Raw genomic sequence first — 12,978 nt, 5'->3', positions numbered from 1 at the left:
TACTGCCTTAGGCTCCTGAGTGCTGGGATCAGAGGCACATGCCAGCACTGCCCTGTGAGGCGTGTTTCTTGGAGGTGACAAGTACATGATTTCTGCTGTTTGATACACTGTGCTGTGTATGTATTTGTCTTTCAAGTGTGAAGGTGAGACTTAATAGTCAGAGTTATTATTGTAAAATTGTATATTGATTCCTGCCATTAGTCTTTTTATTATGGAAATTTTTTATCTTCGCTTCAGTTGTGACAAGTAGCTTTGCTGGCACAGTGCTCTGGACTGGCTATAGTAGTTCTCCTTCAGAACTTGAAATACATCACTCCAAACCCCACTGAACTTCCTGTAGACATTACTAATTGGTTAACTGTCTCTTGTCACTCTCTCATCTCCATTCATACCCTCCTGAAATTGTTTCTTTTGGTCAGTTAAAATCTCCATGGTTAGTTAAAATCTCCATGCTGACAAATCCAGTACTTCCCCCCCCCCCAAATTAAACTCAGCCCTCTCTAGAAGCACACACTATCATTCTAAAATTTCCATGGAAACCCGCGGTATTTATACCGAACACTCCACTATTTGATGGAATTTGAACACCAACTTGCCTGTCCTGTGGTAGCAGCTTCTTTGACCTTCCAGCAGGTGTTCCCTCCATTGGGTCTGTGGGTTCTTTTTAAAGTATACATAATTCAAGGTGTAGCCAAAAATTTGAGGCTGAATTATCAGTAGACTGGTGGTTCTCAAGCTATGGGTTTCAACCCCTTTGAGTCACGTATCAGATATCCTGCATACCAGATGTTTATATTACAATTCATAACTAGTAAAATTACAGTTAGGAAGTAGCAACAAAATAATTTTACGGTTTGGGGCCACCATAACCTGACGAACTTTGTTAAAGGGTCCGAGCATTAGGAAGGTTGAGAACCACCAGTGTAGACTTTGGTCTTCCTTAACCATGACCCTGTTCTTCCCAGGATGCTCTCCCACACATGTACCACTCTAATAGTGTCAGACTGCTCTTCAAGCCCGTGAGCGAGCTTCTCTGCTTAAGTTCTAGTCACTCTTTCCTGTATCAATTGTAAGGAGGCCCCGTGTCCTGTTTCATTTCTGTTGCTGTGATAAAAGACCCTGACAAAAGGTAACTTAGAGAGCAAGGGGCTTATTTCAGCTATGTTATAGTTCCTCATTGTGGGGAAATCAAGGAAGGGATAGTCAGTCACATCATACCCATAGTCAGGAGCACAGAGAAATGAGTGCATACTGCATGCTTGTTTGTGCTGTACTCAGTGTCTCCACTCTTACAGTTCACCCACACCCACACACCCCCATACACAGCACTTTCCCACCATCACACCACCAACCTCCTGTCAGTGGTGCACCCTCAAGTGGGCTATATCTTCCCACATCAGTTACGACAGTCTCCTGTAGACATGTCCACTCAGTGGAGATAGTTACTCTCTGAGATTCTTCCCAGATGACTATAGGCTGAGTCACCCATAGGAACATAAATACAGTCCACCGTGTTCATTTCTTCCTAAGGCTGAGTCCTTTCCTCCTCCCGCTTGTTTTTGTTTACCTTTACAGGGTTCTTACACACCTGCATGCATAAATTACATATTTGGTGCTATGGATGGAGCGCAGGGTCTCACACGTGATGCCTCATGCGCGACCATTGAGCTCTACATGGACATTGCTGCTTGTGTTCTGTACAGAATTTACAGTTGTCATTGCAGATGGGCTTTGTGTGTTGAATGCCTAGTAGTACAGTACATGTTAAAGTATAATAAGCTCTTACTTACGCTGTATATCCGGAGCTGTAACAAAAACTGGAACAGTTTCTGATGGACTGTAGGTGCTCAATCTACTGTGTAATTTATGGAACTGAGTTTAGAGTTTTAGATAAGTTCCATGTAGGGTACTGTTTTCTAGTTGTAGAAATGGTATTTTATTTGAGTGTTACTTGTACTTTGCGGGACAGTGAGTGTGGGGGGAAGGAGGAATGGGAGAAAACCTGCGACCCACCAGAGTTTTGGTGCTCTGAGCGAGTGGGTGGATGTGGAAGGACTGCAGCATGCTTTCCATGCCGCCCCAGGTGGGTGTCTGGCTGTAGGAAGCCATGGATCCTAGCTCAGTGGCTGGTGGACAGGGGCAGTCCTAGGTACCAGGTTCTTAGCCTCAGGCATCCCAGACACCACTGGACACCGTGGAAGAGCTGAGAACAGAATAGGGCCTCAGGGTGGTTCATTAGTACTGGGGCTAAAGGGAAGAGAGGGCAGGGGGAGAGGGGAGCACTGGGTTAGAGCTTAAAGGTTAGAGCTTAAAGAGAGCGAGGAGGGTAGCCCCTCTTATAGTGGGCTGGGCTATCTTACTGTTGCCAGGTAACTGTGGGGTGGAGCATATCTGGCTATAGTCAGGTAAGTGTGGGGGTGTAGTCTAGCCAGAATGCCAGAAGCTTGGGACATTATCTGCATGACTGATAGTCACACACCTCTCCTGTGGGGGCTGTCAGGGCAGTAACTTCAACAGGAGCCAGGTCTCCAGGAGACATGATTGAACACCTTCCGTCCTGCGTAGGTGGAAATCACCACCCATTGGGTCCAATCCCCCCACCCCAGGCCCCCCGGGGGTTCAAGACCTGTACTCGACTGGAGATTAGACTGCACAGTCCACTGCCCCACAGTACTTGGTATTGGGAATCTAACTGTGATTTTATTGCTATATTTTAATGAAATTCAAGATGATTTTTACATTTTAAGGTAAATGAACACTTGAAAGACATAATGGAACAAGAACAAAAATCTAAAGAGCACCATCCAGCTGAAGCTCCAGGAGGCCAAAAGGTATGCACTGCAATATGACATGTATTATGATGATATATCATATATTTTATAGATGCTAGAAATTATCCTAGGAGATACAAAATAAACAATCACTAATGATTAAATTGTACTGAGACTAGAAACTTATGAATTTAGTGTTTAAAGAGTAAAACATAAATTCTGTAGGATACCGTGAGATAGCAGAATTATTAACATTTAGATTCCCAGTCATGTCAGCTACATTGCTGTTGGCTTTATGTTGCTGTTATTGGAGTGAATGTTTTCCCTTCAGAAAGCCTATTGCCTTCTTAGAGTCGGTGCACGACTGTCTGAGACTCTAACCTTAGAATCCTTTTACTTTAACAATACGGGTTTATCTTTAAGTGATTCTGAGTGGCCTTTCCTTACCTCCTGCCTCTCTGTCTTCCTCCATGCTTCCTCTGAAGTCTCCTTCCAAATGGTTTTGGAAACTGGTTCCAGTAAGTTTTCCTCACTACTTCGATTTTTCTCTCCAGATTGTAATGGTATTGGTGGTATTATTCATAGCTTGCTGCTATCGTCATTTCATATAGATCTGTTTGTCACTAAGTAGAGGGATCAGGATTTTTTTGTTTGTTTGTTTGTTTTGTTTGTTTGCAACAGGGTTTCTCTGTGTAGCCCTGGCTGTCCTGGAACTCACTCTATAGACCAGGCTGGCCTCAAACTCAGAAATTCCCCTGCCTCTGCCTCCCAAGTGCTGGGATTAAAGGCGTGCGGCACCATGCCCAGCAAGTGATCAGTTTTTAAGATATGTTCATAATATAAAATAAAAAATAATGGGTCGAGTCAGTTTTAAGGACACTTTAAAGAATAAGCACATTTGCTCACCACAACATTCACAGACCATTATTACTAATGCAAGTATGGAGACAAAATCTTGCTACTAGTAAAGACTTTCATAAAAGTGAATTTGAATAATCTTGTCAGTTGCCTGAATGTTTAAATTATTTTTGGCAAAACAATTTTCTTATTATCCTATATAAAAACAACACTTTACTGTTTGATAAAAATTAAAAGCTTATCTGTGTCCCCACCAGTATTGCACTTACACTGTATAAACTCTTGAGTTGACCTATGATTGATATTTCAAGGTTAAGTGTGAGCAGTTAAAGTATTCTAAGACCTCTTAGGCACCGTCCTGATAAAAACATACAGCCTAGTGAGCTAGAGAGTTAGCTCAGCAGTTAAGAGTACTGGCTACTCTTTATAGGGATGTGGGTTCAATTCCCAGCACTTACAGAGCAGCTAACAATTAATCCATAGCTCTTGTCCCAGGGGATCCAGTGGCCTCTACTGACATCTGCAGGCACTAGGCATGCAAGTGGTTCGCCACTTGCATATATATAACATGCATATATATGAATATACACATGTGTATATTATATGTTATATTTAATTATGTTATATGTAATTAAAATTATATATACGTATATAATGTTAAAAATCACCATTTTTAATCATTGATTTAAAATATGGTTAAATCCCTTTGAATGCCAGATTTTTAAGTTTGTAAAAAGACTATGAAATATTTTTGTGCAGTGAATTTATAAAAATGGGCTTCCTGAGTTTGCATAAGTCAGGTACAGTGGTAATATACCTGTAGTGTCCGCACTTGGGAGGCAGAAGCAGGAGAATCAGAAGTTCACAATCGCCCGGCAGCGGTGGTGGCACACGCCTTTAATCCCAGCACTCGGGAGGCAGAGGCAGGCGGATTTCTGAGTTCAAGGCCAGCCTGGTCTACAGAGTGAGTTCCAGGACAGCCAGGGCTACACAGAGAAACCCTGTCTCAAAAACACCCCCCAAAAAAGTTCACAATCATCCTTGACTATGTAGTGAGTTCAAGGCCAGCCTGGGATGCAATACAAAACACAAGGCATATTCAGTATTTAAAGGTTCCATGTAACTCGTGGAATACAAATAAACTTACCTTGGAATTGTACAAACCTCACATTAAAGTTTGTTTGCTCAGTGTGGATTTTTATTGGGTATAATCTGTAGGAAATGCTTTGGCCTGCCATATATAATTGCCACTCCAATAGGGCTTTATTGTCAGCACATGCACACACACACTTCTCATCCATACATGCTGCTAATTGCCAGAGGGAGTAGAATACATCAAACCAGTTTTGCTTGCGGTGCTAAGTTGGTTCACTATGGCTGTCGTGCTAGATAACTAGAGAAAAAGAAGGCAGGGCTGGAGCAGAGCTTACCACTGGCTGATTTTCTTTCTTCTTTTTCTTCTCTCCTCTCTTTTTTGAATGATCTCACAGCAACAATGAAGGATTTTAGGGATGATAAAAAAGTCAGTAGTCAAAGAGTCTAGGTTAGGCTATGCAAGGTGTCTCACAGCTGTGACATCAGCGTTTCGAAGCCAAGGCCAGGAGATTGAGATTGAGGGGCAGTTTAGGCTGCATAGACATAGTACCATGGCCCCCAGAATGAAGAGAATGGAGAAGTGGATCTATGTGAGAGATTTGCACATGGAAATAATTGTTTTCTGAAATATAGATGATGTATGAGTTAGGGATATAATGTCTGCCTTGCACTCCTCCAGCTTTTTTTTTTTTTTCCAAGAAGCAGAAATATGCGCCTTTTCTTCATTGATGATACGTTTTCTGGAGTATGCCATTTAAAAGAATCGAGTTGCACCTTCATGTGTTAAGTGTTTTGTTCAATAAATTTGAAATTTTCTGTTTTTGTTCCCACAAGCATTTTTCACAATTGTATTTTAATTATAAATTGCTGAGGTGACAGTTTAGATAAAATTGAAGAAAAAATTAATTTGTTCTTTTCTTTAAAAGACACCTACAGCTGGAGGGTGGCTCAGCAGTTCAGAGCACTTGCTACTCTTGCAGAGGACCCACGTTCTGTTCCCTGAACCCACATGGTGGCTCAGAACCCTCTGTGACTCAGGTTCAGAGCATCTGACCCACTCTAGCTTTCATGGATACAAGGCACACATATGGTGTATATATTTACATGGCGCTATACATAAAATAAACCTTTTTGTAAATGACTACTAAATATCAGTAGCCTATGTAAAAAAGTTCATACTTATTGTTAATGTAAAGTTTTATGTAGCATTAGTAAATTGTAAGCATTATTCTTTTTGGCTTTAGGAAAGCTTCTAGTTAATAACGGCCAGCCTGTACTGATTGCTTCTGTGTGCCCAGGAGTGTACATAGCACTGTGTGTCTGTCTTTTTAAGTCCCCCAGCAGTACTGCAAAGTAGGTTTTACTGTCCCCATTTTACAGATGAGGAAAATGACAAGTGAGTGTTTAGGTAACTTGTCCAAAGTCAGAGCTAGTAAGTGGCAGAACCAGGATGCAAATGCAAGTAATATGGCTCAAGAGATTTTCTCTTAACTTTTTATAGCATTTTATAGAACTCATTTTTAGAGATCTGTGTTAACATTTTTATTTTATTATTTTGGTTTTTTTTTTTTTTATATACAAGGTTTCCCTGCATAGCCCTGGCTGTCCTGCAACTCATTCTGTAGACATCTGCCTGCCCTGCCTTAACATCTTTATTGAGCCACATAAAGTTATTTTTAGAAAGCAAAGATTTATTTTTCTAAGGGAGCCCAACCCTACCACTTGGCTCTGTCACTGGTTCTGAGGTCTGGTGCCCTGGACATTCAGATGGGAGTCAGAACAGACTGCTTTGGGGCTCCTTTGTAAATAGTATTTTTTGCCACTCACCAATTTTGATAGCTCTTATAGTAATTATTTTTTTCTCAAATGATACCTTTGTTCTTCAAAAGCTAAAAAGTCTTTGTGTGAGAACTTTTAGGTTTTCCTCTAATATTAAGTAAATGAAAATTTAATCAGTAAATGAACAAAACTGATTTAAATGCAAAGTGTTCAGATCTGTTTTGTGGTAGTGTAACTATTGTAAAGTAAATGCCATGTGATATTATTGCTAAAATGTTATCTTAAGTTTATAGATTTGAAATTACTAGACTTTAATCCCAGAACTCAGGAGGCAGGGGTAGGTGGATTTCTGAGTTTGAGGCCAGCCTGGTCTACAGAGTGAGTTCCAGGACAGCCAGGACTATACAGAGAAACCCTGTCTCATAAAACCAAAAACAGAGAAAGAAATTAGTGTTATTGCTATAAATTTAACCTTGGTAATATATAGTATTGTTGCCCTCTCCCCACAAAAAAGCTGTGTAGTTGGGAATTCTTCTTTCTCCTGTTTATATCTTCTAATGTGACTAAGAACTAGAATCTACAGTTCTGGTTTTGTCTGCTTGTTTTCCTTGAATTGTGTAGTATTTATTTAGAACTCTTTCTGTCGTAGGCTCGTTACAGGAAGGAACAAACACTGCTTAAGCAACTGCCTTGCATTCCATTGGTGGAAAACTTGTTGAAGGACGGGACCGACGGCTGTGCGCTAGCTGCCCTCATTCACTTCTACTGCCCTGCTGTTGTCCGGCTAGAGGGTAGGTGTTTCAGGGAGGGATTCTAAAGTGTGGGCAGATGGCAAAAAATATTTAAACCGTAATATTTAATAACTAATGAAGGTGTTTTAAAGGGAACATTTAAGTATAATTCTGAGAAAACGTTGAGAACTTTCTGTCTAATGGCTATTAGTTATAAATACATGTTTGTTAAACACATTTTACATACTTATGTATTTGTACTGTCAATAGTTATGAAGCATTCATGGCTAACCCAAAGCCATCCCCTTTTCTATTTGAAGATATTTGTTTGAAAGAAACTATGTCTTTGGCTGACAGTCTGTACAATCTACAGCTGATTCAGGAATTTTGCCAAGAATACTTAAACCATTGCTGCCATTTCAGCTTGGAAGATATGCTTTATGCTGCTTCATCCATAAAGGTAAGTTCAATCATTCTCGCTTGCCTTTTGTTAAAGTTTGAAAGCTGTTGCAACAAACTGGGGTCTCAGTGGTACCACAGGAGCCAGATTGGGTCTCCTGAAGGACTAGCAATAGAAGGGGGGAAGGGAAGTGGGGTGGGAAGAGCTGGAGTTCAAGGCCAGCCTGAGGTTGTACTGAGTCTGAGGCCAGCCAGGAAATCCAGCAGAGTCTAGCTCCAAAAAGAATTGAATATAAAACAAAAGTTACAAAATAACTTTATCAGTGAGGAATTGGGGGAGGGGGATGCTTTTTCTTCTTTAAATTTAATCCGTTGTTAGCTACAAGTCTTGTACATTGTAAAGGCAAACAAAAAGTTGTCTATAAAATTGATCTGTTGTTTTAGTGTGGGCAGAGTAGAGTATGACCCATTAAATGGTTTTTGATCATAGGTAAATGTAACAAAAGATGAGACTCTTCCTTTAAAAGCAAGCTGTGCGGGGGTGTATGCCAGTAATTCCAGCGTTCTGAAAAATGATGGTGAGGCTTGAGTTAGGTTGATGCCTGAGGCTGTAATGAAACACCCTTCTAACAAAGCACAGTAATGAGCCTTGCTTTTTCTTGAAGGAGTTTTAATTAGAGAATCAAATGAAAAGCTTTGGTGTGCATGTGTATTTGTGTGTGTGTGTGTGTGTGTGTGTGTGTGTGTGTGTGTGCGTGCGCGTGTGTGTAGAATTACAGATAGGACCACTACTCCTTGCTTTTCTGGAGATGCTGGGGGTGTCAGGCTTGGGTCTATTCTCCCGCAGCCAAGCCGTCTCTAGCCTCTCTGGTGTATTTTAATCAGATGTCAATGTGCTTTTTGCTCAGGGTTGCTTTGCCTCTTCAGGGCTTGGGGCTTCCAGGTGAATTTCAGGATTGTGTTTTCTAGTTCTGTAATTTTGATGGGAATTACATTGAATCTGCAGATCACGGCAGTAATTTGGTCATTGTAACAATATTAATTTTGTCAGTCCATGTGCTGCTTCTGTTTCAAAGCTTTAGGAATAAATGGTCTTATATATTTAGTTTGACTTAGAGGTTTGACTTAGAGGTAAGTTTTCTGCTGAGCTAGTCAGAGTTCCAGTGCTAGTCGTACTTGGAAGTGCTCAAGAGCTCCTCTCATGATGATGCTCCTGTCTCTTACACTTGAATTCGTAGTCTCTAGTATCTCCTCTTTTTCCTTTGTCCATTTCAGGATCTCCAAAGGCAGAAAGTAGAGCCAATGATAAAAGCATTTCCAAATGGGGCAGTAGTCGCAGTGACTCATGGTCACTCCCTACTCTGACACATCAAATGGAAAACCTTGATTAATCAATTCTGAAGGTTTACCTACACCGTTACTAACTATATCTTACTAATGACTTTTCTAGCATATGTCACCAAGTATAAGTACAACTTCTATAATGTGAAAAGTGGTCAGACACCTAAGATGTATTTGTTTTATACATTAGTTTGGTGTAGACTAAGTTTGGTAGTGTTCCTTCCTGTCCATTTTGGAGAACAGAACAGAATATAGACTTTCAGTAAACCATTAATCCTGACATTTAGAACCTTATAAGCATAGCCACGAGGTTGAATGCAGAGCTCTATCTTAAGGCTCTAAGCGCGAGAGAGGTTGCTTGGTGCATGTTGCTCGGCACCTCATTCTCACTTTAACTTTTAATAGTGGACAATGAGCACTGCCCTTTCCTCTTATAGAAATACAGGTCGGGATCAGACTGCTTATAGGGCTGTTGGACATTGCCTGAGCAAGTGCCTGTACTGGATCCTAAGTACCACCCAAAAGAGCATCAGAAGGTCTGGCTGTGTCCTAGATAGAGCCTAGCACTCCCTTGCAGTGCACTTGGCAAACTGTTATTTAGAGGGCAGGGGAGGCCATCGAAAGGCATGTAAAGGATTGCTTATGATGGTGAAAAGTTAGAAATTATCCATTGTAGTGGGGGCATACATTTAAGTGTTTGGTAATATAAGTGAGCCATTGAAAGGGAGGTAGTTGAGAGTTTGTTGTTTTTACTGAAACAAAGTTCCTAAGAAATTGTTAACTCAGGGTAAAGTTACAAAAAGTATTTTACTTCTCCTTTTCTCTCTGTCTGTCTCTGTCTCTCTCTCTCTCTCTCTCTCTCTCTCTCTCTCTCTCTCTCTCTCTCTCTCTCTCTCTCTCTGTGTGTATTTTAAACCTGAGAAAGGTTTTCTCAGGTTTTTTTTTTTCAGGGCTTTTTTTTTTTCTTCAGGGCTAGGGATTAAACTCAGGACCACTGACCCATATTCCCAGCCATTCCCTAAATGATTCATTGTAATAATTATTTACATGTTTTATTAACTATTTGTAAGTAGTGTAGAGGTGATTTTAACTGTCTTGTCGGCACTGGAGAGATGGCTCAGCTGGTAATGGCTCATACTACTAAACCCAACACCCTGAATTTTGTCCCAGGACTCACACTGTTGGGGGAGAGAACCAGCACCCCATGGAAGGGTTCGGATGGGTTCTATGCATGTACTGCAAAGCTTACATAGGGACTTAGGCATCCATCAATCTGTGGTGTCTGTATGGGCCCTGGAACCAACTGCACACAGATGCTGAGGGGCACATTATAGAGTCAGGAAAAGGATGATTAGGGTAACTATAAAACAAACGTAATTTTTCTGAATGTGGTGTTGGATATTGGTGAAGGTGTGAAGATTTGCGAGACTTCTCCAGTCTTGGTAACTTCTCTGGCACCCTCCTGGCTTCCATTGGCATCTGCACTCACATGCACAAACCCTCGTGCAGGCACATGCTTCATATATTTAAAAAGTAGGCCAGGGTTGGTGGCGCACACCTCTAACCCCAGCACTCAGGAAAATAAAGACAGGATGATCTCTGGGAGTTACAGGCCAGTCTGATCTACACTGCCAGTTATACATCAGCCAGGGCTACATAGGGAGAATCTGACTAAAAAATAAATGGAAAGACGATTTTAAATTATTGTGCCATTTCTGGAATATGACCAGTTTATTGTCATTTAATTATAATTTTATAATGAAATAATCTCCAGTTTAATTACTAGAAAAAATATTTCTACAATTCTGCCATCTTGTGGCCAATTATTGCCATTATGTTATTAGGACAATTCTTACCAAGGTCCTTAAAATAAATACTCATTTTCTTTTTTTTTTTTTTGATTTTTAATATTTTTATTACATATTTTCCTCAATTACATTTCCAATGCTATCCCAAAAGTCCCCCATAGCGCCCCCCACTTCCCTACCCACCCATTCCCATTCTTTTGGCCCTGGCATTCCCCTATATTGGGGCATATAAAGTTTGCAAGTCCAATGGGCCTCTCTTTCCATTGATGGCCGACTAGGCCATCTTTCGATACATATGCAGCTAGAGACAAGAGCTCCGGGGTTCTGGTTAGTACATCATGTTGTTCCGACAATAGGGTTGCAGATCCCTTTAGCTCCTTGGGTACTTTCTCTAGCTTCTCCATTGGGAGCCCTGTGATACATCCAATAGCTGACTGTGAACATCCACTCCTGTGTTTGCTAGGCCCCGGCATCGTCTCACAAGAGACAGCTATATTTGGGTCCTTTCAGCAAAATCTTGCTAGTGTATGCAATGGTGTCAGCGTTTAGAAGCTGCTTATGGGATGGATCCCTGGATACGGCAGTCTCTAAATGGTCCATCCTTTCATCACAGCTCCGAACTTTGTCTCTGTAACTCCTTCCATGGGTGTTTTGTTCCCAATTCTAAGAAGGTGCACAGTGTCCACACTTTGGTCTTCATTCTTCTTGAGTTTCATGCGTTTATCAAATTGTATCTTATATCTTGGGTATCCTAAGTTTTGGGCTAATATCCACTTATCAGTGAATACATATTGTGTGAGTTCTTTTGTGATTGTGTTATTTCACTCAAGATGATGCCCTCCAGGTCAAATACTCATTTTCTATCAACTCCTTTTCTATAATTACTGCACATTTAAGGGGTGTTTTTTCAAAAGATAAAGTCAGCTTCTAGTTAACAGTAGTAGTAGAGTAGAGCCTACTACCAGTACTTACAAAGTTTACCCTTTGGCTGTAAAGGGTGGACTGTAAAGATTATAAAGCAGCGTATGGTCGTTACAAGCTTAATGTGGCAGTTGACCTTCTGTAGCTGTAACAGGCATCTGGGTAAAGGACTAAGGAAGGATTTGTTTCTGCTTAGTTTCGGAAGTTTTGATCCATGCACAGCTAGCTCTGTTTTTTCTCAGCCTTTGGTTGAGGTGGGCCATCATGGTGAAGAAGACATGGTGGATCAAAGCTGTTTCTTGTGATGAACAAAAAGCAGAGTGCACCTAAGCTAGCTGGTTCTGGAGGAGTGGCCCAGCTCAGTGTGAGACTGGACTGGTTCAGCAAAAGGACGAGGAGAAGTGTGGGTTAGTATGAGTCTGATCTTAAGGAATTTCATCAGAAGGTCCAAGTGTAGGGGTGAGGAGAAATAAGAGGGTGATTAACTGAGAGAAGGTCTTATTTTTCAGTGGAAGAAAGTTAAAAGGAAGGGTAAGTCGTGAGTATAATTAGGCTTGCAGAGCCTATGAGAAGGCAGGCAGGGGTGAGTCCACAGTGTAAGGGACTGAAACATTCTCTTTTTAAAAGAAAGGACAAACGTCAATAGCTTCAAATAATAGCTGTTTATGTGTAAGCATTTGGCTGTTCTGGGAATCCACAGTGAAAACAAACACTGAAAGTAAAGTAAAAGCTCAGTGGGGTCCTGTCTTGTGCTCCATGTCCCCACAGTGCCCCACCGCACACGTCCATAGCCACTGTGATGTCTGGGAAAGTGTCAGAGACCTTTTTGGTCCCCTGTTTTTCCAGTCTTTGTTTTATTCCTGGCAGTCACAGTTGCTCAAATCAGAGACTTGGAGATGTCCTTGGTTCCTTTGGTCTCTGGAGCCATAAGATGGCAGATGAATATGAATGTTACCAGCTTAAATATGAAAAAACCCAGGCAATAAAATCTAAGGAATCCTGTTCATGTTAGCGCCTTGAGGATTGTTCAAAATTAGCAAATATGTGGAAGGCAAGACATCAGAAAACACCCACATTTCCAGTGATAATAACCATAATGAGGAAAACGGGTTTCGTATAGTGCTATTTTTAGAAATACGTTAAATACCTAAAATTGAAGTTATTCTTTATATATATTTTAACATATAAGCCTAATTCTAGTACAGTAGGACACATCTTTAACACCACTGCTCAGGTTTAAGACTGTTTCAAAAAAAACAAAAACCCCTAAATCAT

At 40.9% G+C, this 12,978-nt stretch overlaps 1 protein-coding gene across 4 annotated transcripts in view; it reads left to right on the top strand.

Moving 5' to 3' along the window:
* Camsap2 (calmodulin regulated spectrin associated protein family member 2) overlaps nucleotides 1-12,978 on the top strand; it is a 78,915-nt gene that overhangs the window by 45,456 nt on the left and 20,481 nt on the right. For 2 of the 4 annotated variants that reach the window (XM_029476035.2, XM_029476040.2), the window contains exons 4-7: nucleotides 2,748-2,831; nucleotides 3,257-3,289; nucleotides 7,153-7,294; nucleotides 7,555-7,694. In XM_029476035.2, coding sequence (XP_029331895.1) covers nucleotides 2,748-2,831; nucleotides 3,257-3,289; nucleotides 7,153-7,294; nucleotides 7,555-7,694 — 399 coding nt within the window. The remainder of the gene's footprint in view (nucleotides 1-2,747; nucleotides 2,832-3,256; nucleotides 3,290-7,152; nucleotides 7,295-7,554; nucleotides 7,695-12,978) is intronic. The other 2 variants (XM_021175974.3, XM_021175928.3) reach the window with 1 other exon arrangement.

This window comes from Mus caroli, unplaced genomic scaffold (genome assembly GCF_978045245.1).
Source record: "Mus caroli unplaced genomic scaffold, Mus_caroli_1 scaffold_1, whole genome shotgun sequence".
Taxonomy (NCBI): domain Eukaryota; kingdom Metazoa; phylum Chordata; class Mammalia; order Rodentia; family Muridae; genus Mus; species Mus caroli.
This window is presented reverse-complemented; position numbering and strand designations above follow the sequence as displayed.